The sequence below is a fragment of the Saccopteryx bilineata genome, chromosome 3, assembly GCF_036850765.1.
Source record: "Saccopteryx bilineata isolate mSacBil1 chromosome 3, mSacBil1_pri_phased_curated, whole genome shotgun sequence".
Lineage (NCBI taxonomy): Eukaryota > Metazoa > Chordata > Mammalia > Chiroptera > Emballonuridae > Saccopteryx > Saccopteryx bilineata.
In genome coordinates this window covers 6,207,197-6,235,017 of record NC_089492.1, presented here as the reverse complement: position 1 = coordinate 6,235,017, position 27,821 = coordinate 6,207,197, and the positions used below count along the sequence as shown (strand labels likewise).

Below are 27,821 nucleotides of genomic sequence, written 5' to 3'. Positions count from 1 at the left end.
GGGTCCACAGTGGAAATGAGTCGACCTCAGAGAGTTAGGTGGGTGTTGGAATCAGCGACCTCGGGGCTGGGTGGGGGTGCAGCAGGACTTCCCTGGATGTCCCCTGTGCTGTGCGCAGAGTAGGGGCTCAGAAAGGTGTGGGACTTACCTGGGCTGAATCCTGAGTCAGACAACAGTGTGTCCGGACCCAGGGTACAGAGTGGATGGAGCACAGGGGTCCAGCCATGTCCGGATGGGCGGCAGATCAAATGCTGGCCCAGGCACGGAGAGGTCCCCACCCTCCCCACTGGGCCCCAAAGCAAGCCTAACTGCTTTAGAGGGAGAAAGACACCATGGCCTGCATTCCAAGGACCCTGGGTCTCGGCTGGGGTGGGCCTGGGTGGGGCCCAGATCCCAGATCTCGAATCAGGAGGGGGAGGGGGAGCCATCCAACCGAAACACTCAGGCAGAGACTGATTTTATTCTGTCTGGCTCGCCTCCTTAGAATCGGAGGTGAATAGTAAAAAGTGCATTTTTTAGAAAAGCAAAAGGAACGCCAAGACTGTAAGCTGAGACCCCACCTGTAACGGCAGGTGGAAGAGCATCAAACTGTGGTTACTTCACGCAGCAAGAAGTGCTCTCGATACTGGAGGAGAGACTAACTGTCCATCAGCCGGCCCCCCGTACGATCCCCCCGTAAGGTCACCCTTTCTGTGACGGCTCTCTCCCTCGCCCCAGGATGCACAGCATTCCAGATGACCAGTCGGCACCCAACCGGGTGAAGGTGTTGGGGATGTGACTCAGGAAGATGCCCGTGGGGGGTCCTCTGGAACTTGAAGGGAAGGGGCAATGCAGTGTGAGCCATGTTTGAAGAGTGAGGCTGGAGTCCTTCCAGAAGCAGATCACGCACGGGGAGGTGGGGGGGGTTGTACTGCGGGCGGGGGTCCTGCGTTGCTGGCGATGCCGATCACCTGATCCACCCGAAATGGACAAGGAGAGCCCCGCCCTGGTGGTCAGCTGACGGGCAGGGAGCAGAGAGAAGGGCCCCAGGAGAGCCCCGCCCTGGTGGCCAGCGGACGGGCAGGGAGCAGAGAGAAGGGCCCCAGGAGAGCCCCACCCTGGTGGCCAGCGGACGGGCAGGGAGCAGAGAGAAGGGCCCCAGGAGAGCCCCGCCCTGGTGGCCAGCAGATGGGCAGGGAGCAGAGAGAAGGGCCCCAGGAGAGCCCCGCCCTGGTGGCCAGCAGACGGGCAGGGAGCAGAGAGAAGGGCCCCAGGAGAGCCCCGCCCTGGTGGCCAGCGGACGGGCAGGGAGCAGAGAGAAGGGCCCCAGGGGAGCCCCGCCCTGGTGGCCAGCAGACGGGCAGGGAGCAGAGAGAAGGGCCCCAGGAGAGCCCCGCCCTGGTGGCCAGTGGACGGGCAGGGAGCAGAGAGAAGGGCCCCAGGAGAGCCCCGCCCTGGTGGCCAGCAGATGGGCAGGGAGCAGAGAGAAGGGCCCCAGGAGAGCCCCACCCTAGTGGCCAGCGAATGGGCAGGGAGCAGAGAGAAGGGCCCCAGGAGAGCCCCGCCCTGGTGGCCAGTGGACGGGCAGGGAGCAGAGAGAAGGGCCCCAGGGGAGCCCCGCCCTGGTGGCCAGCGGACGGGCAGGGAGCAGAGAGAAGGGCCCCAGGAGAGCCCCGCCCTGGTGGCCAGCGGACGGGCAGGGAGCAGAGAGAAGGGCCCCAGGGGAGCCCCAGTCTGCAGCCTCCCTGCCCCAGGTGACCCGGCGAGCCTGGCCGCCCCGCCCCGTGGCCCTGTCCCCCAGTCTGTGTCCCCTAGAGCCCCTGAGCCGGCTGCCCCACGGCCTGCTCCTCCACGGGCTGCACGGCCTCCTGCACGTAGACGATGAACTCGGAGGCCTCCCCGCCCTGCGTGTAGACGGTCACTGTCTCGATGCCCTCCACGTCGTCCGAGGACACGACCAGGTGGTGTTGCTCGGCCAGCTCCACGGACGCCTGCTGGAGCGTCTCCTGGATCATGACCGTGTGGTTGGAGCTGGGCTCCTCATCGGTGACCTACGGGAGGGCAAGAGAAAGGTCACACGGGTCCCGCGCCTGGGGCCAGCCGTGCTGCGCATGGACCATCTAGAATGTTCCGAGAGCTTGTCCCTATGGCAGGTAATCCTCTCCACAGGCTCTATGCCCTCTCCCACTCCCAGTTTATAGACGCAGAGAGTGAAGCTCAGTGCTGCAAAGCGGCACAGCCAGGGGGCCTGGCTGCGGCTAAAGGCGGGACCCAAGTGCAACCCCCACGTCCAAGCTCTCGTTCTGACGCCACGCTGCCTCCCAGTGGTGTGAGGGCTGCCGAGGGTAAGAGACTGGAAGGCGTGGTAGCAGTTAGTTCCTGCAGCTGTGGGGGAGGGGGCGGAAACTCAGAGCTGGTCCATTGGCGGTGAGAGAGGGACTGAGTTTATCCTGTGTTCTCTGTCTCTCCACACCCTCTGGGGGCTCAGCTCTCTGCCTGAAGATCAATATCACACGAGGAAGGAGCAGACACCCAGCGGGAATGGTTTTCCCTGGGTGTCATCCATCAACACTAATTCCTCAGCCCCGTGGGGAGGCGGCCTGCTGATGGAAACAGTGCCACAGGCTGGGCAGGCGCCAGCATCTGTCCTTCAGGGCAGGGGCCTGCGGAACTCTGCAGCCAGGCCTTTCTGGGTCTGGGGCTGTCTCCCTGGGGAATGGCAGTCCTCAGATGCATGGAGGGTGTCAGATAGACACAGACGTCCCAAGGTGGGTCAGGTGGCGAAGTGAAAGGAACACAGGCTGTGTCCTGCTCACAGCAGGGCTTGGGCAGCAGCCCCACCGCTCTCGGCAGCGAGGCCTGGGCCAACACTTTCACCTACGACCCTCGGTTCTCACCTCAGAGGGCTGCTGGGAGACCTGAGGGAGGTTCCGTGTGCACAGCCGTGCTTGGCACTTAGTAACATCACTGCCCTTCCCACGCCTCCATTCATTCACGCAACGCTTCCTGACGCCCGAGAGGGACCGCGGAACGGCGATCATTCATGAGCCAGCCCTCTGTCACCTCCTCGGGTCCCCCAGGTCCCCCTGGGCTAAGCTGATGAGGGTCGGCACGTGCTGTCTTGGCACAGCTCTGTGCCCAGGGCCAGGCGCACTGCCTGGCACACAGCAAACCCTCCGTGGTTGCAGACGGCCCACCAGGTGCCAGATGCCATGGCAGGGGCATGGTGGAGAATCAGAATCTGTGGGGGCGGGGGGACAGAGCGGAGAGCCACAGGGTGGGGGCGGCCGTGCCTGGTGGGCAGCGGGCACCAAGGGCGGAGCAGGCAGAGGGCGGAGGCTCCTAGGAGAACCCGGGCAGGTGGGTTTGCTCAGGCAGCTCCCCTGAGCTCCGATGTGTGAAGCTTCCGATTCCAGTCCCTGCTGGCACGGGGGTGTCCTCCTCCTGCCCCCCCTCGCTGACACGCCTGACTCCACGCTGTCTCTGGAGACCCCAGATGGCTTGGAGGGGTCTCCCCTCCGTCCCTGTGAGCAGAGGGACTGTGACAGCCGGGAGGGGTCATGTGTTATTCCAAGAGAAAAACGGAAAATGCCCCTTTGGGGTGGGCTCCACACAAAGGTACGGCACTTTTAATTAAAAGGAAGGAACTTTTAATTTGGTTGACAGAATTCACCAGAAGCTAGAGAGCTATTCTGAGTGGAAATTATTAATACAGTTAGCCTGACTGTTTTTTCTGGATTGAACTGAGACCTTTCCTCTTCCCCCTTCTCTTATTGCTTGTTTCAATTTCATTTGAATGGGAAAACGTTCTGCGGACTAAGACTGAGGGGTAAATATTGATTTATTTCCCTCCGAAAGCCGGTGCCTGACAGAAGGTGGATGGAGGACGTGAAGGGAACACACAGCAAACGCTCGTCTCCTCGTCACTGTCAGCAGTTCCCACGCAAAGGAGAAGGCCGGGGCCTGGGCGTGTGCGCTAAGGTCCCGCGACCTCGCAGGTACAAACCTGCTGCACTTCAGGTGACAGACAGTGCCGGTGGGGAGTAGACAGACACCTGGCAAGGAGCGGGCATGGGCCCACAGCCCCGAGGCCGCCGGCCACCCCTCAGTGACCAGACCCCTGGGCGGCTCCTTCCTCCCCTTCCCAGACTCGTACCCTCAGCACCGTGAGCCGGCCTCAGTGTCGCTCACTGAGCCGCCCTGCCAGCAGCTCCCATGACCCTCGAACGGGCTCCCCTCCGAGCCTCTCCGGAGTCGGGGCTCCCCTGAGGCACGTCTGCCCGCCCTCAAACCTGGAGCACTCCTGCGTGTCCGGCCCCGACTTGGGGAGTGAGTCTATTTAAAGGTAAACCCTTCTCCGTTTCCTTGCTCGTTTTCAGCTCCAGCGTTTTGTCTGCTAGAATCTCCGTTAAATGCATCCACTGCTCATGATGAGACGACAAGCGTGGTCCTCTGGGACCAGGAGAGTGACGGGGACAAGGATAACAGTGCACTTCCCAGAAGCCCTGCAGAGAGCATCGTCCTCGGTCCACAGGTGTGCTGGGGCCCTGGCCGCACAGGTGTGCTGGGGCCCTGGCCGCTCAGGTGTGCTGGGGCCCTGGCCGCTCAGGTGTGCTGGGGCCCTGACCACACAGGTGTGCTGGGGCCCTGGCCGCTCAGGTGTGCTGGGGCCCTGGCCGCTCAGGTGTGCTGGGGCCCTGGGGCCGCACGCCCCGCCACTTCCCCGAGCAGGAGGCTGCGGGGTCCGGCCACAGCTCCTGGCCCTCACACTGGTGTTTGACCCGGGCACCTCCTGTTCCAGACTTCTGTTTCCTCGTTAGTAAGAACACACTGACGGACTCTGTCCAAGTGTCCCCTTGCCTCAGACACAGATGCCACAGAATGCCCAAGAGAGGCAGGGACAGGGAGCACAGCTTCCTCCTGGACCCAAGTCCTCGGGAACCCCCAAACCTGGCCAGAAGTGGGTGAGGGGGCGAAACAGGAAGAGCACCCGGCAGGCAGTGGTCCATGGGGAAGCCAGCCTGGAACAGCTCTTCCGCACCCAGTGACTCAACGCCAGAGAGAGGTGTGTCTGTGTCACCGACCACACCCACCACGGTCTCTCCCCAAGACACCCGAACGGCCCATCTGAGGACCAGCAGAGTCTGACCAAGAAAGGCTAATTACAGGAAGAAAGGGTTGGCTGTCACGACTGGATCCCACAGACGCGGCAGCAGCGAGAACAGAGCAAAGGCTCTTCCTAGCTGGGCATTTTAACCCAACACTGTGGAAGCTGCCGGTAGCTGGGCATTTTAACCCAACACTGTGGAAGCTGCCGGTAGCTGGGCATTTTAACCCAACACTGTGGAAGCTGCTGGTAGCTGGGCATTTTAATCCAACACTGTGGAAGCTGCTGGTAGCTGGGCATTTTAACCCAACACTGTGGAAGCTGCCGGTAGCTGGGCATTTTAATCCAACACTGTGGAAGCTGCCGGTAGCTGGGCATTTTAACCCAACACTGTGGAAGCTGCTGGTAGTTGGGTATTTTAACCCAACACTGTGGAAGCTGCCGGTAGCTGGGCATTTTAATCCAACACTGTGGAAGCTGCCGGTAGCTGGGCATTTTAACCCAACACTGTGGAAGCTGCCGGTAGCTGGGCATTTTAACCCAACACTGTGGAAGCTGCCGGTAGCTGGGCATTTTAACCCAACACTGTGGAAGCTGCCGGTAGCTGGGCATTTTAACCCAACACTGTGGAAGCTGCTGGAAGACTATAATGACACATTTGCATCAACCCTTTCACGCGCAGCTTTCAAAACATTGCAGATTACCTCCTGGAGGCCAGTGCCCACATGCTTGTGCCAGGGGGGCCCCAGTGCACAAGAGGCCCTGCTCCTCACAAGCTCAACCACATCCACGGTGTCTGTGACCCTGTCCAGACAGGACCCGGATCCCCACACAAGGGCGGGCTCAGTGGGGCCTGGCGCAAAGTCTTAACTTGGCTCCTGGCATGTGAATAAAGGATAAATTGCAAAGAAAAATAAATAAACCTGCTGTTGGCCGTGAAATGAAAGGAATCCAGGATGACACCTCGGGGCCTGGCATCGGTTCCGTGCCTGCTCAGCTTGTCCCCCGCCGAACGGCAATGGCCACCGAAGCTCTCCTGCGTTCCTGCTGCTGCGTCCCCAGCCCGCCCTCAAGCCTGTCGCCCTCACGGGCTGGAGGGTGCTAACCGCTGTCACTGGGGCATTCTAGCCTGAGGGGCTCCGGGACAGGGATGCTCCTTCACGTTTGGGGGGGACACCCACTGTCAGCTTGGCTGGGGGGGGGATGGTTCTGCCCCAGGCACCTTCACGTCTCAAATCCATTTTTAAATATGTGGAACCAGCTCCTACTGATTAAACCGTGCCTCAGGGAACAGCCCTCTCTCAGGTGTCATTAATGTCCCTGGAATGGAAGGCACCTGGGGCTGCGGCAGGAAATAAACAGAGACACTCCGAATTCCGCGCTCCCAGGGCAGGCTCTCGGGACGCTGTGAGCCAGCCGCAGCCTGGCCCTCGGAGGTCTGGGGAAGCAGACGGCGCTCAGAATGCCACCAGCAGAGCACGGCCACTGTCAGCAGCTCCGAGAGTGTGGTGAGCACCTGTGACTTAATCAGAGCAGGCCCGGGAGACGCAAATACTCTAAGACAGGCGCTCCCACGAGGAGGCGGGCCACACGCCGACAGTGCGTGTGCGCGCGCATGTGAGTGCAGGGTGGGTGTGTGTGTGTGTGTGAGTGCAGGGTGTGTGCTGGGGAGTGGACTGCGAGGGTGGTACACGCATGTGTATGTTTGTGTATGCATGTCCATGTGCACATGCACACGCCTGCGTGCAGGTATGCAGGCGTGGGTGGGTGTGCGTGTGCATGTGTACGGGCACGGGTGTGTGTACATGCATGTGTGCAGGTTGTATGGGCACAGAGGTGTGCATGCGTGTACTCGTGCCTGGATATGGTGAGACTGTGTAGCTGTGTCTGTATGGCTGTCTCTCTCCTTCCTCACACTTCCCGTCTGTTTTGTGATAAGCGAGACGCATGCGTGTGTTTACCCAAGTGAAAGAAAGCAGAACACAGCCGCATCTACCATCCTGTGCGTCCGCACACTCAGGACAAACCCCACCCTGGGTCCACAGTCAGCAGACCTTTCGTGCCATGACCCTTGCCACACTGAGCTTGTCCCGTCTCAGGGCTCTTCAAATGACTTCTCAGACGCCAGGGTCTGGGAGGGACGAGTGGGCCGTCGACAAAACCCAAATACAGCCCCACGGTGACCCTGAGAGGGAACTCCACAGCGGTTCTGTGAGGGGAAGAGCCCCGCGTGCGCTCACGCTCCGGGGAGGCGCTTTCTCCCCAGCAGTTAGGGTGTCACTCCCTTAACTGATAACCCAGCCGAGCACCCCCCACTCCATGCTCACAGCAACAGGCCTGTCTTACAAGGTAAATGAGCAAGTGCACTGGCTCTCCCAACCCTAGCTCCGGTGTGTGCTGTATGCGTCACATACGATGGAAAGAGGAGACAGCCTCCTGAGTTTATTGAGGAAAGAGAAAGTATAAATTAGCATGGTTTTTTTTTTTAAAGCATCATAAATCCCCAACTGTACAAATATATATACAGGACCAAAAAAAAGAGGAAGAAACTTGTGAAATCATCAAAAGATATTCACAGGCAGGGAGAATCCATTCCAAGGTCTGAAGATTTAAAGGCTTTCAAAAAGGAAGGGTGCATGGGGAGCCAGGAAGGCCGTGAGGCTTCGCCCTGGGGAGGCGGCGGAAGGCCCCCCCACCCCCAACCCCCCACCGTCTTCCTCTTGGCTATAAGTAGGCAGCAGACACTGTCTTTCCAGGAGGCACTGACCCCGCAAACAGTCCACAGCCTGAGCTGTCAAGATTCCTGGCTGACCAGTCATGCCCGTCCTGTGTGCGCGTCCTGGCTCAGAGACAAGGGATGGCCCACTGGCCGGTGAGCGGACCCTGTGCCACACCCCCGGGCACCGGGGAGGAGCCTGTCTGCCAGGTCCTCACCTGCAGGGAGCAGGCAGGGTCGGGGCTGCGGGCTGGAAGAGAGGAGCCCGCAAACGGGAAGGGGGTGCCTCCTGCTGCCCATTCGTCCCTGGAGGAGGACCAAAGGGCCCACGTTGGCCATCAGACTCAACCGGCAGGTGGGGGAGAGACAGAGGCCCGGGCAGCAGAAGGAGCTGCCCATGGCAAGGAACCCCTAGTGCTCCTCGCGCTTCTCAGGAGTCCAAGCACACTGTGTGGTCTCCGTGGTCGCCTGACGGAGGGAAATCCTTCTCTAGTTGGGTGTCGTGAGATGTGACGCAGAGTGTGGTAAGACGGGGCGAGCAGCAATGTATGTGGCTCACGACTGCCACCGGGTGCCACCCCCTCCAGGTGCAGGTGTCGCATGCCTGTCCCCTCCGCCCATCACCTGACCCAGCCGCCCCTGCTCCCGGACCATGTCCACGGGGCACCTGGCTTGGAGCAGGCACTCAGGACACCTCCGAACTGTGCTATTCTAGTGTGTGCCCTGGGAGGGATTTGAAACTGAGCTCAAACAACCCGGGCGCAGGCACAGGGACAGCAAGGAGGAGGAGGCAGCGCCGTGCCACCACAGGGACCTCTCGGTATTCAGACACGTTTACCGTGTGTGACGCTTCCCTTTCTTGACCCTTAAGCACACAGATATTGGGGGGGAGGGGGCTTTCTATTTGGCGCCAGGCATTGCAGGGGGCTCTGCATCAGCACCAGGCACCTCACACACGGGGACGTGCTTCTCCTTACCAGCCTCACCCCTGCCTGGAGCCCCTCGGCAGATGGGCAGCTCTCGGGGTCAGGCAGGGCTTTCTCCCCTTCTTCCCTAAAATCCTGTCCACGGCAGTCTGAGAACATTTCCCCTCTGCACGTCACTCGGTCAGAGCGTCCTCTGCCCTCCTGAGGGGCACGGGCTCACCCAGGCAGCCACCTGGCAGGCTCTGGCCCTACTCACCGCCAGGCAGGGGCTCCATGGAGACGTGGGGGGGACTGGTCCTTGCCTTCCTTGACTTGGCCACCCCCCCCAGGGCCTCCCTCCCTGCAGGGGAAGCACAGGGCTCCTCACCCTGATGTAGACTCTTGTCCCCAGGAGTCGACAATCCGTCTCCTCTAGCAGTTTCCCTCCCTGCCCTTCACACAGGTGACCACAGCCTCCCGAGAAGGAGGAGACAGGAAAATGATGCTGGAAGCCCAAGGAAGAGAGAAAGCCCAATGCCCAGCATTCTCACGTCTGCCTAAGTCATGTTTATCAAAACAGAAAGTAAACCACTCCAACCACTCACCAAACTTAGGTTAGTTCATTCATAGCAACGTACCGTATTTCCCCGAGTATAAATGCACCCTTTTTTGAAAAATTTGGGGTCTAAAAACTGGGTGCATCTTACACAGTGGTTGTAGATTTTTTTACTTTGCATTTCCTGCTTTTTTGCACTTGTTTTTGTGTTCATTGTTGAAGACAGTGATTCGTCATCAGACACAGATGAGGACAAGCTCATGGATAGGAGTTCTGACAGTGATGAGGAGTTGTATGAATTTTATGATGAATAAAACGAGTTCAATAACTTCATGTCATACATTTTCTTTCAAAATTCGGGCTCAAAATTTAGGTGCGTCTTATACATGGGGAAATAGGGTAGGTCTAAGATCAGGAAAGAGCGCTGAACCTTCTCGGACCCTCCTTCTCACCCCCCCCCCAGCACTGTCAGAGCTCTGCCGTCCCTCCTCCTGCGCCCACGCACAGCCTAAGACCCCGAGCTGAAACTCCACCAGGACATCGCTTCCTGCGTGTCGGACCCGCACGCCACCACGCTTCTTGGTCAGCTGGACCTCACTCTCGGGAGGAGGACCTGCCGGACTTGACTCTCCGGTGCCTTCTCCCCCCCACCTGCTCTCGAGTCTGTGCGCCCCTTCCTGCCCAGAGCCCCTCCACCCCCTTGCCCTTTACTTTGGGGAAGGGGTGGTGGGATGTCGCTTCCTAATCAGCCTCCCCGGGCCTTCTCTGTGGGTTCCTCAGAAGGCCTCAACCCCTGGAGACTGTCGGGGTTCCATTACTCCCGGCCACAAACACAAGTCAACTTGCAACACAGCGCAGCTAAGTGCTCGCCCCAGACCCGAAACAGACGGAGTGATCCTGGCCAGCAGAGAACGGAGGGTCAATGACATCCCCGCTGACCAGGCCATGGACGCACACCAGGAAATGGGCACCCAGGGACACAGTAATAAACTCTACGTTGTCAGAGCCCCAGTGGGCATCACAACACATTCTTTAGGCAGGAGCCAAACCGGACGGATCAAAACGTGCCGCAGAAAAGCTGGTTATCACAGTAACAAGGGTGACAGTGAGGGAAACCGAGGAAAGGAAGCAGTCCTGAGACGTCGGTATTTATACAGAGACCAAAGAGCCCGGGAATGCAGAGATCAGAGATGCCTCTGTGACCACAGACACCTGTCTGTCCAGGAGCAGAGCACCAGGGGCCCGGGACTGCAGAGGTTAGAGACACCTCTGTGACCACAGACACCTGTCCATCCAGGAGCAGAGCACCAGGGGCCCAGGACTGCAGAGGTTAGAGACACCTCTGTGACCACAGACACCTGTCCATCCAGGAGCAGAGCACCAGGGGCCCGGGACTGCAGAGGTTAGAGACACCTCTGTGACCACAGACACCTGTCCGTCCAGGAGCAGAGCATCAGGGGGCCCAGGACTGCAGAGGTTAGAGACGCCTCTGGGACCACAGACACCTGTCCGTCCAGGAGCAGAGCACCAGGGGCCTGGGACTGCAGAGGTTAGAGACGCCTCTGTGACCACAGACACCTGTCCATCCAGGAGCAGAGCATCAGGGGGCCCGGGACTGCAGAGGTTAGAGACACCTCTGTGACCACAGACACCTGTCCATCCAGGAGCAGAGCATCAGGGGGCCCGGGACTGCAGAGGTTAGAGATGCCTCTGTGACCACAGACACCTGTCCATCCAGGAGCAGAGCACCGGTCCGCTTCTCCGGGGGGTTAGGAAGCAGGGGGCCCAGGACTGCAGAGGTTAGAGACACCTCTGTGACCGCAGACACCTGTCCGTCCAGGAGCGGAGCACCTGTTGGCTTCTCCGGGGGGTTAGGAAGCAGGGGGTGCATCAGCTCTCAGTCCCCGAATTGCAACGATCTCATTGCCTCCAAGAGACGCGTGAGGCTCCCTCACACAGGCCTTCCACGGGCCTCTGAATCCATCGTGACGGCAATTATACCGCATTGCCTGCCGGCATGGGACAGATGTGACATTCCCCACACACAATGGGGAAGAACAGAAGACACGCAGCTACGGGGGTGGAGACGCGTTCCTGTCAGTTCTCCTAACATACAGACACTCTCAGTCTTGTAGGAAAGGAACACTTAGACAAACACAACAACGGCAAAGCAACTGGAATGCAGGAGCGGGTGAGCCACAGGATGGAAGACCCCGGGCTTCCCCTCATGGTGTCAAAGGACATGGGTCTGCTGTGGTGACGTCGCACACCCTCCTGGGGGAAGAGCAGGAGACAGGGGAGACAGAGCCTCCAGGAGGCGGCTGAGCTGAGAATAGCAGGACTGACTCTCAGCACTTCCACCACGTGGATGGCGATGACGTCGGGGAGGCATCTCTCTACAGAATGAGACCCAGAGCTCCTCTGGGGACACGGGAAGGGCAATCCTGCTAACTCACCAGTTATTTGTGCTTCAAGGGACAGCGGCACAGAAAGAGCTCACTGCCCCCTTTCTGTGGGCAGGACTGGGGGAGGTCTCAGCTCAGGCCCGCGCCGCGACCACGCGGTCGGCTACTGTCATCTATGCGGGGACACGGAGGGGATTAACAGTCTCTTACACGGATGTGAATCTTCTGTCGGGCCTCTTGTCGTGCAGTTAAATGATCAAGTTAATAGAATGGAGTGATTGTTACAAAATAATAATGAGAAGAAGGAACATGGGCTTTGAAGCCTCAGACCAATCACTTTCCAGACCCCTCACCCCATTATTTTGCCACGAGTCTTACAAAGGGGTCGCCATCCGCCCCCGAGGGGAGGAGGCCGGTTCTGGGCTCCCCTCCTGGTGACCACAGAGGGCGAGGCATCTCGGAGCCACAGGCTGCCCTTGAGAAGTCCCTTCTGCAGAGCGGTGTCTCCCCCCTGTGCCCCTGTACAGACGGCCAGGGAGAACGGGTCTCGGAGACCAGACTGCTCGGGGCCTCGAGGAGCACAGGGCGGGCTGGATCTGCACTTCGCTGCCCGCAGGCAGTGGTCTCCATGGTCAGCCACAGCAGTGGACTGCGTTTCCTTGCAAAAACCATGAACTGCAAATGACACACAGCAAGTCCAGTGTTGCCTGGTCACCCACACGTCTTCCAGAGACGGCTGCGCTGGAGCTGTGGCTCCGACCTAACGCTGCCCGCCGGGCCCAGAAGGAGGCTGTCCCCACCCTCTCCTCTGGACATGTCCTCACTTCACCCTCCGGCAACAACCCCCACAGGGGCCCTGCCCAGGTGAGCCGCTGGGTAGTTGTTGGCAAAGCTGAAATGTCTGCTTTGATCTTTAAATCAGCAGCTAAGCGTGTGGGAAGAGCACATGTGGAATTCTGGGCAAGACTATGGCAGCACAATTCTGTGCCAGGCCGGGCTGAGGGTCTGCATGCAGAAGTGGGCACCAGTCCTTCCCGGCTCTCCCTGCCTCCGGGGCTCCGGCTGACAACTCGGAAGCATCCAGCACATGGAGGAGAAAGAAGGAACAGAACAGTGGTGACCCTAGGGGACATGGCCGAGAACTAGGGGTGGGGACAGAGACACAGGCCTGTCAACAGAAGGTACTGCTAACCACAGTCACTACTGAAACACTCAGTCACCCACAGGAACTGTACAACAGACTGACTCCCACCTCCGCCTGCAGCCCCGCCCTCCCCAACTCCCAGCGACTCTCCAAGACTCTGTCCAGGCACCAGGGCAGCCAGGAAGCGCTCCCTGTCCATCGCCTGCCCCCACCCCACACCCAGGTTCAAGGTGGGCAGTGCCCTGGTGCTCACACCGTACCTGGGGCACTGGCCAACCTCCCCGATGGTTTGGAACTGCCTGTGTGAGGTGTGTGTGTTTCAGACCTCTGGACCAGGTTTGCTGCTTTTTCTCCATCTCACCTCTAACACACGATATTACATACTCATTAATGACATGCACATGCATTAGCTAGCTCTCCCAAGGGAGCGTAAGGTCCTCACCCACATCATTCCTCTGCTTTCTTCACGGCAGTATCCCAGCAGAGGGTAGAGCAGCACAGGGAGTGTCTGCACAGTGAGGGACATCCCCCTCGATAGCTATCTGCCTCTGGAGATCAGGACTGGTCTGAACGCTGTAACCCAGCGTGGTCAGCGGACTAACACACCCCTGACCCCCAAAGACGTGTGTCCTAATCCCCGGAACCTGGGGTTGCTGCCGTGCGTGACAGAGGGGCCTCTGCCCCTGAGAACACACCGAGGAGCCCGACACGAGGGGACTGCCCTGGACATGCCCTGGACACGTGACGCAGTGTAAACACAGCTCCCTTCTAAGAGGGAGGCAGAGGGTCAGACCCAGGGAGGAAAGGCCAGGGGGCACCGGAGTCGGAGGTCAGAAGGGGCGGGAGAGATCACCGTGCAGGGCCGGCACGATGGCTGGCGTTGGAGACGGAGGAGGGGACCAGGGCAAGGGGGCAGGAGGCCTCTAGGGCTGGAGGGGGCAAGAGAGGAAGCCCTCTCAGGAGCAGTGTCACTCGCCGTCTGGGTTTCAGCCCAGAGAGACCCATCCTGGCTGCCGACCTCCCGACTGTAAGGTAACAAACGTGTGTGTTTCCGGCCACCGAGGGCACAGTGGCCGTCTGCAGCTGCGCGGGGACGTGATGCGCCCAGGACTACACACAGCAGTGTGCGGCGAGTGTGCACGGACGCAGGTGGCAGGTGAAGACGTAAAACGTGGCTGTTAGTCCCCGGGGTAAGTTGTTTGTTTTTGTTGTTTGGTTGTTTTTTTGTGGGGTTTTTGTATTTTTCTGAATTTAGAAGCAGGGAGGCAGTCAGACTCCCGCATGCGCCCGACCAGGATCCACTCTTCATGCCCACCAGGGGCGATGCTCTGCCCATCTGGGTTGTTGCTTCGTTGCAACCGGAGCCATTCTAGCGCCCGAGGCAGAGGCCATGGAGCCATCCTCAGTGCCCGGGCCAACTTTGCTCCAATGGAGCCTTGGCTGTGGGAGAAGAAGAGAGAGACAGAGAAGAAGGAGAGAGGGAAGGGTGGAGAAGCAGATGGGCGCTTCTCCTGTGTGCCCTGACCAGGAATCGAACCAGGGACTTCCATATGCTGGGCCAACGCTCTACCGCTGAGCCAACTGGCCAGGGCTTTAATCCACAGAAACAGCAAAGAGTGACTTATGCCATGAGCCAACAGGTACGGTGGCTGGTGCTACTCTCTCTAAGTCTTTCTCTTGCTCTGAGGAACAACCTTTGACTCGGAGATGCTTATGATATTTCCTACGCTGGTCGGTGTTACATTTAACCTCCTGAGGCAGCTTTATTCATCAAATTACAAATTCCCTCCTCATAAAACCCTAAAGGGAGATTTAACAACAACAAAATAAATCATGTAATGAAAACCACTGCGTCTTAGCAAACGCACGACCCCTTGCATCCCAAGTCCTCCCGGCTTCCTTCGGCCAGGCTGCTCAGGGGACACGCAAGGACCCTTGCTTTCTGAATATGTCAAAATGCCCCATCCCCACGAACCCACTGTTGATGGTGACACTGGAGAAAACGCAGAAGTGACAGGCAACCATTGAGGACACGCTTCTAGGTCCAACCGAAAATGGAAGTGGGCTGGATTGTAGACGGAATCTTTCCCACGTCGCATGAACAGATGGAGGGGACACAACCCGGGAGGACAGTGTGTCCTCAGCTCTTTGCTCTCCCACTGCCTGGACGAGCCAGGCCTACCCTCGTTCCCAGCTCGGAGACCAAACACCCAAAGAGAAAGGAGAGCCATCGCTTCCCGGTACCATCTATAAACCCTAATCTATAAGATTCTTTTCAATATACATGAATGTGTCATGAAAGAATAAAATTATAACCAACACACTATTTGTTAACATGGGAAAGAAAATTTGTCTTTGGCCCTGGGGAAGACATATATCTCTTAAGATCTATTTTTAACATGTGTATGTGTGTGTCCATATATATGGAAACTTTTAAAAAGATCTCAAAATATGCTATCCAACAGTAATTTAAAATCTTTTTCCACAATAAACACCACATACTCTATGACAAGGCGTTCTTGCTTTTTCTATACAGGATACAATTGAAGAATCCAAACATGAAACCACACACAGTACTCAATCCTACTTAACAGCCATTTACTGAGCAACTACCACGTGTGACATGCCGAGCTGGGGAGAGACGAAGCCCCACGTCCAGGGGCTCCTGCGCGGTGACGCGGAGTGTCATCGCTTTCCAATATGTGCAACGGAGTCCATGGAAGTGGCTTCCACACACTCACTACTCAGGTCGACTTTCTCTACTGCAAAACCCTAAACCAGAGTTTAATTAAAAGAAGAAAATTAAAACTAATTTATTTCTCTCATAAACTGCTATATTTAAATTTAAATACTCAGACAATGAAATCCGAGGGCATTGTTTCAGGACGGCCGGCACGCTGCGATCCCTGGGCCCCGGCGTGGGCGTCGCTGCCAGTCCGCCCCTCCATTCTCCTGTCCTTTCTTTCCCACAGCCGCGGTGAGCTCCGGGCCAGGCCAGGCAGACAGGACAGAGACCAGGACCCGTGTCCTGGGGAACATTCCCTAATGCAGCTATCTAGGCTGCGTTACACGGGCACGTGCTGGTGGCCCTGGACGCGTATCTGCCTTGCCCCTTGTCGCGCGGCACATCTAAGCTGCGCCCTAAACCCGCCACCTCATGCATCACCGCGTCGCCCGCAGTGGTCAGTCCCTCACGGCCCTGAGCAGCAGCAGTCAGTCCAGTTCCTAGAGCAGCACAGGCGGGAGCGCCTCCCTGCCGTTCCCAGAGGGACCTGTGCATCTGAACCACCCAACGCTTTGCTGATGCTCTCCCACGCAGACCCTGCCTGGACAGGTAAGCTCGGGACGCCACGTGCCACCAAGCGGAGGACGAGTTTCAGGAGAGGTGTATGAGGCAACCTGAAGATGCCAGCCGGTGGCTACGAGGAAAAGCTACCGGAGTGTTCAGCCCGGAAGAACACGAACCTGCCCCGACCAGAGCAGAGCGCAGGCCCTGGAGACACTGGAACGTCGGACTCCTCCTGTCCGATTCCGGCCAGGGTCTTCTTGAGAGGAGACATTGAATGGAGGAGGGTTTCAGGACACACAGTCCAAAGATTCACCGAAGTGCAATAAATCTTCTCTATAGGTCAAGAAATCAAGTTGAACCAGAACGTACCGATTCCCCAGAGAATTACATAGCTTGAATTCCCACGCTCTGCCTGGCACCCTGGGCACGCTCAGGGGACAGTGACGGTTGTGGAAACGGCACTGCAATGGCCACCTCAGCATCCAAGGCAGGTCGCCAGGGACACATCACTCAGAGGCCCCTCCCCAAGAGCCACTTTAGGAAATAGCTTTTCTGAGTACCCAGAACCCCTTACCCCTTTCACTGGTAACCCTTCGTGTTTCCTTCCTGTCCTGTTACAAAATGCAGCACTGACTCACAGCTGAGCTTGGACAGGTCTAATCACACAGCCCTCTTCCCGGTTCCCGCTGGAATGTCAGAGGTCTGCCCCAACAACCTGGACGAAATGGCCGCCCATCCACTTCTTCTCTTGTTTCCTTTTCTCCATCACACCTGTTCACCACACCCGACACACTTCCTGTCTTACCTGCGTGTGTCTCGTCTTTTCCCACGAGAGAGGAACCACGGACAGCAGGCACGGGTTCTCTCCTGGACCCCAGAGACTCTGTCTGACTACGGCCGGCCCGTCCTGAATCCTGACTGACCGAAGGACTGAGAGAATGGATGACAACGTAAAACGCAACGACGATCTCCTAGCAACCTTCCCCATGAACCTACACTTTGTTCTAAATGATATATCCTTCCTCTAGCCTGGTCCTGATGTCCTTACTGCATTCTTTTTTCTACGTATTTGTATAAGCCAGACAAAATTTTCTGTGTAACGAAGCAGGAGAGAGCAGAGCGAGAAGTATGGACAGAAAAGAAAGGATGATCTATCAGACACGGCATTTTAACAGACAGAAACGTCTCTGAGGGCAGAGGAAGAGGACAGGAGCCGAAGAGTCTAACACGGGTCGGGAACCTATGGCTCGCGAGCCAGATGTGGCTCTTTCAATGGCTGCATCTGGCTCACAGACAAATCTTTAATAAAAAAAAATAATGACGTTAAAAATATAAAACATTCTCATGTAGTAAATCCATTCATTTCCTACTGCTCATGTTCATGGTTGCAGGTGGCTGGAGCCGATCACAGCTGTCCTCTGGGACAACACTAAATTTTTATTGGATAATGCGTAATGTACACGGGTCATAGTATGGCTCTCACGGAATTACATTTTAAAACGTGGCGTTCATGGCTCTCTCAACCAAAAAGGTTCCCGACCCCTGGTCTAACAATTAAGTCGAGTGACCTTTATTCAAACACCGATTGCTTTCTTCCTATCAGTTCAGTCATCTTGTGTGCATTTGATCAGGGCGAGGTTTGCTGTCTATAAAGGTCAGTTCCTTGGGAACCCCTCCTGGATTCCCTGGCTGTCCCGGCTCCCCAGGGCCCACTCGCTCCGTTCACTTAGGCACCGAGGGTGCTTTCCATGACAGGTGTGCCCAATTGTGTCCACATCATGCTCACTGTCCCTCTGGGATTCTTTGAAAGGAAGGAATGACAAGTTTCCAGGATTGTCAAAACTGTATTATACCCTTCCCCTAAAACATACTCCCCACCCACGGAGCTACTGAACGTACAATTCTGTAATAATCGGGGGTAGGAAAGGAAATGCACAGACCAGACCAGTTTCCTCCCAGAGTCTACTTAGAGGAGTAAGCCAGAGCCTCGGAAACCGAAAGGGGCCAGAGAGAAGAGGGCGGTGGCAGGGAGAGGAGACCGTCTTTAGGAGACGCAGGGAGGTCCTTACCTGCTTCACGACGGTCACGGTCCCCGGAGCCATGGCGACCACAGAGGCAACAGCTGTGGCGTCGTGGGTCTCGGTGCCCAGCTCAATGATCTGCTGGAGGATGTTGACAGCAGTGGGGTCAAGCCGGTCACCTAACGAGGATGAAACCAACAGGGGACCAGTGAGGCCGCTGGTACTGGAGGCTCTGACTGCAAAACCAGCCCTGACGAGGGCCCCCTCTCGGGCAATGCCTTCTCCAGGGGATGAACGTGTTCTTGGTATTCACTCATTACGACAACAGGAATCGTGTGTGGTACTTTATAGCTTATGTGTGGTACTTTATAGCTTACATGTCACTTTCTATAAGAACATCTCCAACTCTTGAACAACCCTGTGAGAAAACATTATCCCCTTTTCACGGATTAGGTTTTCCCACACACACAAATAGCCAAGAGACTTGCCCTGGGCCACTGGTCAGTTACACCAGAAGCCAGGGCTCCAGTCCAGCTGTTCTGAACCCAAATGTGGGGACACAAGACTGCCTCTCAAAACAGAAGGCCCAAGCAGCACCAGCTACCCCGTCAAATGCAGAGGTGGGTCTCCTTGAGCACACGGGGCATGTGGTCAGCAAGCGCATGCCAGATAAATCACACAGTTCTGGGCAAAGCAACCAAGGATGTCCCAAGTGTCAAACCAATAGGCTTACCCATTCCAAACCAACTGAAGCATGGGGTTCTAGTTTAATCATCTCAAGAGATTGGCATTCACAGGGGAACTACCAGCTTTTAGGATACGCCCTTAAAGGCTCCAACGCCCCAAAGGGGTCTCATAGGATGCCATCTGGGTCCTGCTTCAATAGTGGAAAGGAAGGTCATTGAGCTAAAGCCTGCCAGACTTACATGCCTCTGCTGTGAGGAAACAGGGACACTGGAAGGTAGGCTTCCCCCTCGCTCCTCTAAGGGAGGGTTCAGTCTCTTCCAGCCCTGCTCCAGCCACCTATGACCTAACCTTGCCCAGAATGCTGGGGTTTGCCACTGAAGGCTGAAGGTGCCCAGGGCCGTCGGCCCCATCTACAACACTGTGGACGAGCCTAGGGTATTTCTTCCAAGAAGCAGGTAAACTGATCTCATTTGCGCAAGGGCCACTTAACTATGTCGTGCCTGAATAGTCAGGTTTTTTATTCTTCCCTCGAAGATCTCTGTTGTGGGTGTTGAAAGTCCTATTTTCTGCTGCTTTGTTTAATATATAGTGTTTCCTTTATTCCTCCTACCTCAATGCCCCACTCATATTTCAGGCTGGGACCTACTCCTAATTTAGAGCTCTCTTTCCCCCTTTTCCCAACTTGGATTATGAATTTACCTTTGCCACCCAGCTTAGTGTATCCCAAGGTTCTCTTTACCATGCCACAGTTGCAGAGCTCCAGGGAAAAGCAACTTGGTCTCATCTCTCCAGGCAGAGGAGAACAGAAGCTCCATCTCCACGCATGCTGCAGATGGCTTTTCCAGTCTACCTGAATCATTACCAGCTAGAAGCAGCGGTCATTGGGACTTGGACGTGAGCTGCAAAGTATAGAATTGTGACAACAATTCCAGTGCCATGCGGACTTTTCCTGGATGTGGACTTTTCCTGGACTCCTGCTCCTTGTGACAGCTCCTAACAGACTGAACTGGGGTTGGGTTGCATTTTTCAGGGATTTGGCATGGTGTTGGGGCCAACTTGGACTTGGTGAACATGTTAAGGACACTACTCTTTTATGGATTCTTGCTGTATTGGCCAAGAGTTTGCTTAAAGGTTTTAATCACTGTAAAAAAAAATAGAAGACTGGATAAAGAAGATATGGCACATATACACCATGGTATACTATTCAGCTAGGAGAAATGATGACATCGGATCACTTACAACAAAATGGTGGGATCTTGATAACATTATACGGAATGAAATAAGTAAATCAGAAAAAAAACAAGAACTGCAGGATTCCATACATTGGTGGGACATGAAAACGAGACTAAGAGACATGGACAAGAGTGTGGTGGTCCGGGGGGGGGGGGGGAGAGACGGAGGGGGTGGGTGAGGGGCACAAAGAAAACTAGATAGAAGGTGACGGAGGACAATCTGACTTTGGGTGATGGGTATGCAACAGAATTGAATGACAAGATAACCTGGACATGTTTTCTTTGAATATATGTACCCTGATTTATTGATGTCACCCCATTAAAATAAAAATTTATTTAGATATATATAAAAAGAGATTGGCATTCCCATTACCAGGCGGCTACCGAGAGTACCCTGTCTGCTCGCACCACCTGCTAGACCATCTGTGACTCTCCTGACCACGGCATTCCGACCCTGACCACTCACTCACTGGAAGGGAAGGTACTGCCTGATCTCCATGTCAGAAGACTATTATGAAGTCTCTGCCAACGTCTGCCATCCTCTGGCCGGGCCTTCTGCGGGCCACATTCCCCTGAGAGCCAGTCAATAAGGGACGGGGAAGCCGTGTTCTGTGTAAAGGGTGGGATGTGGCACGTGACTGACACACTGATGTTAGTGTCCTGAACACAGTCACCGTGCGGCAACCCCAGCCTGCCCTACGGACCCGCACTCACAAGTCCCTCTCTCTCCACGCGGACATTTCAATGGTGCCTTGCATCCAACCACTCTGAACATCCAAAGACTAAATGAGACATTTACCTTATACACTCACTGAGATAAGACTTCATCCCCGGAATAAATAAGACATTTACCTCACACACTCACCGAGATAAGGCATCATCGCTCATCCATTTCCTCCCTCAGTGCTGCCAAGCCTGCCCATCAGCCGGGAATGTGGCTCCCAGTGGAGCAGAGACAAAGATCTAACACCACCCCCACCCCACCCCCGTTCCAGGGCTCACGGGCCCCCGAGACAGGCCCGTGAGCAAATTATCATAGCACCTCCCTGGTTCCATATCAGAAAGGCAATTTGGGAAACAGCATTGCGAAGTCAGGTGGGTTTCCGGCAAATGATGTACAATCTGAATCCTGACAATGGAGGGGGTTTGCCAGGGAATATGGGGGGGGAGGGGCAGTAGGAGGGAACAGACTGCATCCTACTGAGCACTGGAGTGCAGGGCCGGGGCGAGGAAGGCCACTCGTGCTGAGAGTGCAGCGGCTGGTGGGGGACAGCACAGCCGGAGGGAGGCAGCAGGGCAGGGAGCCAGGGCCCAGAGCAGGTGGCCGGGCCTGCGGCACCGCCACGTCCAAGACCCCGGACTCCGCAGAGGCCACAGAGGCCGGCCAGCCGTGGAGGTGCGGACGGACAGGCTGCCTCTGCGGGCGTGAGCCTCCGCTGACGGCGCTGAACAGAAGGGAGGAAACTAAGCCGTGCGAGGCCTCGGCTCGGGACACTGCCCGTACCAGCCGGGCCTCCACTTTCCTGGACAAGACCCCCGGGACAGACGGCCACAAGGCAGGAAATAGGGACAGAGCCTCATGGAACTCAGGAAGCCTGGACTCCAGGGCCAGCTCCCACACGTGAACGTCTCCCGGCCACGCGCTCACAACGGAGAGCCCTCTGCGTCTGAGTGGGGACAGTCCGCCCTGCTGCCCTCTTACACCCTGCTGCCCCCACAGGCTGGCTGTCCTGAGCGCCGCTGTGACGATGCGTGCGTGGGGAAGCCCGGTGGCACTGCCACACACCAGGCCTCTGTGGTGGCAGCTGTGTACTGCTGTGGCTCTATTTCAAGAGGTGGAGGTCTCCACACCAGACAAGGGGACCGCTTCTGTGGGCTGGACACTGACCCGGGGTTTGGATGCTGACCCACTGGCAGATGACTGACAGACCACATTCATTGGCAAGCGCACTCATTCAGGCCCAGACCAGCTCCCAGGCGCCGAGGGGGACGGACGTGGCCTCTCACCGCTCTCCGAGGTGTATCTCAGGTCCTGCAATGCTGCCACCGCGGCCTGTGTCCCCTGCACGTCCTCCTCGGCCTCCGTGATGTGCAGATACTGGGTGGATGGCTCCTCGGGAGTCTCTGTCGCTGGCTAAACAAACACACAGTGCCCGGTGACCTTGTGGAAGACACACTGCTCCCCCGAAGCCCGGGATGAGGGGCTGACGTGACACCATTGCACTCAGCCACACCCCACTTAGCCGGACTCCTGAGAAGTCGGCCGCTCTGGTGAGCAACCTGTTTCCCAAAGAGGAAACTTCTCTTGGCTAATGCCAAGACTTTTAAAACCAGCTTGGGTATCCTTGCCTCAGGAACAGACTATGCTGTTTGGATGAGGGGTTAGACACGCACAGAGACTGCCATGTGCTGTTCTGTATCCCCTTTCTATTTATTATATTTATTGGGGTGACACTGGGTGACAAAATTACACAGGTTTCAGCTGCACAATTCTACAGCACGTCTTCTGTGCACTGTTCTGTGTGCTCACCACCCGAGACGAGTCTCACCATCACCATGTGTGCCCCGCACTCTCCTCTACTCCCCCCACCCTAGATGAGTCTCATCATCACCATGTATGCCCCCCACTCTCCTCTGCTTCCCCCACCCGAGACGAGTCTCACCATCACCATGTGTGCCCCGCACTCTCCTCTACTCCCCCCACCCTAGATGAGTCTCATCATCACCATGTATGCCCCCCACTCTCCTCTGCTTCCCCCACCCTAGACGAGTCTCACCATCACCATGTATGCCCCCACTCTCCTCTGCTCCCCCCACCCTAGATGAGTCTCACCATCACCATGTATGCCCCCCACTCTCCTCTACTCCCTCACTCTAGATGAGTCTCATCCATCACCATGTATGCCCCCCACTCTCCTCTACTCCCCCACCCTAGACGAGTCTCACCATCACCATGTATGCCCCCCACTCCCATCTACTCCCCCACCCTAGATGAGTCTCACCATCACCATGTATGGCCCCCACTCTCTCCACTCCCCCACCCTAGATGAGTATCATCCATCACCATGTGTGCCCCCCACTCTCCTCTACTCCCCCCACCCTAAATGAGTCTTACCCATCACCATGTATCCCCCCACTCTCCTCCACTCCCCCCACCCTAGATGAGTCTCATCCATCACCATATATCCCCCCACTCTCCTCCACTCCCCCCACCCTAGACGAGTCTCACCCGTCCCCATGTATGCCCCCCACTCTCCTCTACTCCCCCCATCCTGGACGAGTCTCACCCATCACCATGTATGCCCCCCACTCTCCTCCACTCCCCCGACCCTAGAAGAGTCTCATCCATCACCATGTATGCCCCCCACTCTCCTCTACTTCCCCACCCTAGACGAGTCTCACCATCACCATGTATGCCCCCCACTCTCCTCTACTCCCTCATTCTAGATGAGTCTCACCATCACCATGTATGCCCCCATTCCCCTCTACTTCCCCACCCTAGATGAGTCTCACCATCACCATGTATGCCCCCCACTCTCTCCACTCCCCCACCCTAGATGAGTATCATCCATCACCATGTGTGCCCCCCACTCTCCTCTACTCCCCCCACCCTAAACGAGTCTTACCCATCACCATGTATCCCCCCACTCTCCTCCACTCCCCCCACCCTAGATGAGTCTCATCCATCACCATGTATCCCCCCACTCCCCTCTACTCTCCCCACCCTAGACGAGTCTCATCATCACCATGTATGCCGCCCACTCTCCTCTACTCCCCCACCCTAGATGAGTCTCACCATCACCATGTATGCCCCCCACTCTCCTCTACTCCCCCCACCCTAAACGAGTCTCATCTATCACCATGCATGCCCCCCACTCTCCTCCACTCCCCCCACCCTAGACAAGTCTCATCCATCACCATGTATCCCCCTACTCTCCTCCACTCCCCACACCCTAGACGAGTCTCACCCATCACCATGTATGCCCCCCACTCTCCTCCACTCCCCCGACCCTAGACGAGTCTCATCCATCACCATGTATGCCCCCAACTCTCCTCTACTTCCCCCACCCTAGACGAGTCTCACCATCACCATGTATGCCCCCCACTCTCCTCTACTTCCCCCACCCTAGACGAGTCTCATCCATCACCATGTATCCCCCCACTCTCCTCTACTCCCTCACTCTAGATGAGTCTCATCCATCACCATGTATCCCCCCACTCCCCTCTACTCTCCCCACCCTAGAAGAGTCTCATCATCACCATGTATGCCCCCCACTCTCCTCTACTCCCCCACCCTAGACGAGTCTCACCATCACCATGTATGCCCCCCACTCTCCTCTACTCCCCCACCCTAGATGAGTCTCACCATCACCATGTATGCCCCCCACTCTCTCCACTCCCCCACCCTAGATGAGTATCATCCATCACCATGTGTGCCCCCCACTCTCCTCTACTCCCCCCACCCTAAACGAGTCTTACCCATCACCATGTATCCCCCCACTCTCCTCCACTCCCCCCACCCTAGATGAGTCTCATCCATCACCATGTATCCCCCCACTCTCCTCTACTCCCCCCACCCTAAACGAGTCTCACCCATCACCATGTATGCCGCCCACTCTCCTCTACTCCCCCACCTTAGACGAGTCTCATCATCACCATGTATGCCCCCCACTCTCCTCTACTCCCCCCACCCTAGATGAGTCTCATCATCACCATGTATGCCCCCCACTCTCTTCTACTCCCCCACCCTAGACGAGTCTCACCATTACCATGTATGCCCCCCACTTTCCTCTACTCCCCCACCCTAGACGAGTTTCACCCATCACCATGTATGCCCCCCACTCCTCTCTACCCCCCCACCCTAGATGAGTCTCACCATCACCATGTATGCCCCCCACTCTCCTCTACTCCCCTACCCTAGACGAGTCTTACCCATCACCATGTATGCCCCCCACTCTCTACTCCCCCACCCTAGACAAGTCTCAGCAATCACCATGTATGCCCCCCACTCTCCTCTACTCCCCTACCCTAGACGAGTCTTACCCATCACCATGTATGCCCCCCACTCTCCTCTACTCCCCCCACCCTAGACGAGTCTTACCATCACCATGTATGCCCCCCACTCTCCTCTACTCCCCCCCACCCTAGACGAGTCTCATCATCACCATGTATGCCCCCCACTCTCCTCTACTCCCCCACCCTAGACGAGTCTCACCATTACCATGTATGCCCCCCACTCTCCTCTACTCCCCCACCCTAGACGAGTCTCACCATTACCATGTATGCCCCCCACTCTCCTCTACTCCCCCACCCTAGATGAGTCTCACCCATCACCATGTATGCCCCCCACTCCTCTCTACTCCCCCCACCCTAGATGAGTCTCACCATCACCATGTATGCCCCCCACTCTCCTCTACTCCCCTACCCTAGACGAGTCTTACCCATCACCATGTATGCCCCCCACTCTCCTCTACTCCCCCTAACCTAGACGAGTCTCATCATCACCATGTATGCCCCCCACTCTCCTCTACTCCCCCCCACCCTAGACGAGTCTCACCATCACCATGTATGCCCCCCACTCTCCTCTACTCCCCCCACCCTAGACCAGTCTCACCATCACCATGTATGCCCCCCACTCTCCTCTACTCCCTGTACCCTAGACAAGTCTCACCATCACCATGTATGCCCCCCAGTCTCTACTCCCCCCACCCTAGACGAGTCTCACCATCACCATGTATGCCCCCCACTCTCCTCTACTCCCCCACCCTAGACGAGTCTCACCCATCACCATGTATGCCCCCCATTCTCCTCTACTCCCCCCACCCTAGACGAGTCTCACCCATCACCATGTATCCCCCCACTCTCCTCCACTCCCCCCACCCTAGACGAGTCTCATCCATCACCATGTATGCCCCCCACTCTCCTCTACTCCCCCTAGCCCTGGCAATCATCACACTATTGTTCGTGTCATAAGGGTTTTTTTTCCTTTTTGCTCAAACCCTCCCTTCACCCCAGCTCCCCCTCCCCTGACAGCAATCAGCCTACTCTCCATCTATGAGACTGTTACCATTTTGCTTGTTAGTTTGTTTTCTTCATTCAAGCCCACATGTGAGATTCTATGGTCCCTGTCTTTCTCTGACTGGCTTATGTCACTTGGCATAATGATCTCCAGGCCATCCACATAGATACAAAAGGTAAGAGTTCCTTCTTTTTATGGCTGAGTACTCCATGGCGTGAGTGTGCCATAGCGCTTTAATCCTCTTGTCCGCTGACGGACACTGGGGCTGCTTCCAGACCTCGGCTACTGTAAATAACCCTGCAGTGAGCACGGGGGTGCAGGTCTTCTTTCCAATCAGTGCTCCAGGTTCCTTCAGGTAATGGCTCCTCAGCCTCCTCACGGCCACCAGCACTGCCACTCACTGTCCCCATGCCAGTGCCATGTGGCCAGCAAAAGAAGGGACAGCAGTGGTGACAGGGGAAGGAAGGAGAGAATGTGCTCATCACACGGCACGTGGGAAGCCCATGGGACCAGTCCTGGCTCAGGGTCCGAGCTCAGTACGCCTCAGCTAGTCGTTCCTTATTTTGATGTGACAGATACAGTAAACAAAAGTGAACACAGGAAACAGACCTGTGCAAAGATTAGGACGTAGGAGCGTAGGAGGGGCTACAGTGGGGCTCACAGGTACCTCGTGCCTAAAGGGAGGGCGAGAGAACCAACTTTTCCCAAGAACCAGATATGCACGACTCTCTGTGGACGGGATGAGGAGTCCAGGTAACGCTAGGAGGCAGGAACCTTGAATGTCACCAGTAATGAAGAACAGAAAGGAGGAGGACTTTTCACAAAATTGAGAGAAGTTACAGTCACGCTCTACAAGCACTTCTCAGGAAGGGACAGGCTCGGGAGAGCACGGGATTGTGCTTCTGTAGCCAAGTTCATTCAGGTGTTTCCAGCCTGACGTAGAGTAGACGCCCACTAGCTATCTGACGGACGCATAAACCAGCTAAAGAAGTGTGTTTCCTTCCAACTGCCGCTCAGCAGTGGATTGGCCAACACCGACTGGACCCAAGGCTCGTCTGGGCCTGTGGCGATCAGGACGCACCTGGAATGGCTCCCCCTTGTCATGGGGGACCTCCACAGTAACCACACTGCTGGGAAAGACTGTGCTCTTTGCAAGGCATTCCTGAGAGCCAGGCGACGGCCCAAACCACAGGAATAGAGGGCCTGTGGTTCCACAGGCGGCCCCACGCCCAGCTCCGGGGCTGTCCTACTCTCGCTGGGGGGGCCGAGTGCACAGCTTGGTGTCAGCTGGTTTGTTTGGGTTCTCAGCTCCGCTCCAGGCGCTCGGACCCCTTTGCAGAGGCTCCGACATGCTGCCTTCTCACCAGCAGTGGACCAGGGCCCGTCTCCCACGCCTCCCCAGCAGAGACGACATCTGACCTCTGGGTTCTTCCCGAGCCAACAGCTGAGAAATCCCACCCCTGTCTCGTTTCAATGAACCTTTATTATGTGTGAGGCTGATCATGGTTTCAGATATCCAGCGTCACTTGTGTTTCTTTTTTCTGTAAACCTTTCTAATCTCTTGCTCATTTTCCTTTTGGGCTGGTGATCGTTTTCTTCATTACTTTTAGAAGGCTTTTATTGTGTAAAAATAGTCATCTTTTTTCTATGATGGACCAAACATATTTTTTTTGTCATCTGTCTCTCCGAGTTCTTTTCTGGAAGACTTGAAACATTTTTTTGCTTTTTTATTTCATGCAGTTATTTTTATTTCCAATTTTT

General features: G+C 56.5%; 1 protein-coding gene across 2 annotated transcripts in view; it reads right to left on the bottom strand.

The window, feature by feature from the left end:
* Positions 1 to 440: 440 nt before the first annotated feature.
* ZFAT (zinc finger and AT-hook domain containing) overlaps positions 441 to 27,821 on the bottom strand; it is a 139,514-nt gene continuing 112,133 nt past the window's right edge. For both annotated transcript variants that reach the window (XM_066265616.1, XM_066265617.1), the window contains exons 14-16: positions 22,049 to 22,175; positions 18,171 to 18,301; positions 441 to 2,030 (exon numbers count right to left, since the gene is read on the bottom strand). In XM_066265616.1, the coding sequence (XP_066121713.1) occupies positions 1,791 to 2,030; positions 18,171 to 18,301; positions 22,049 to 22,175 (498 nt within the window). In that variant the 3' untranslated portion in view covers positions 441 to 1,790. The remainder of the gene's footprint in view (positions 2,031 to 18,170; positions 18,302 to 22,048; positions 22,176 to 27,821) is intronic.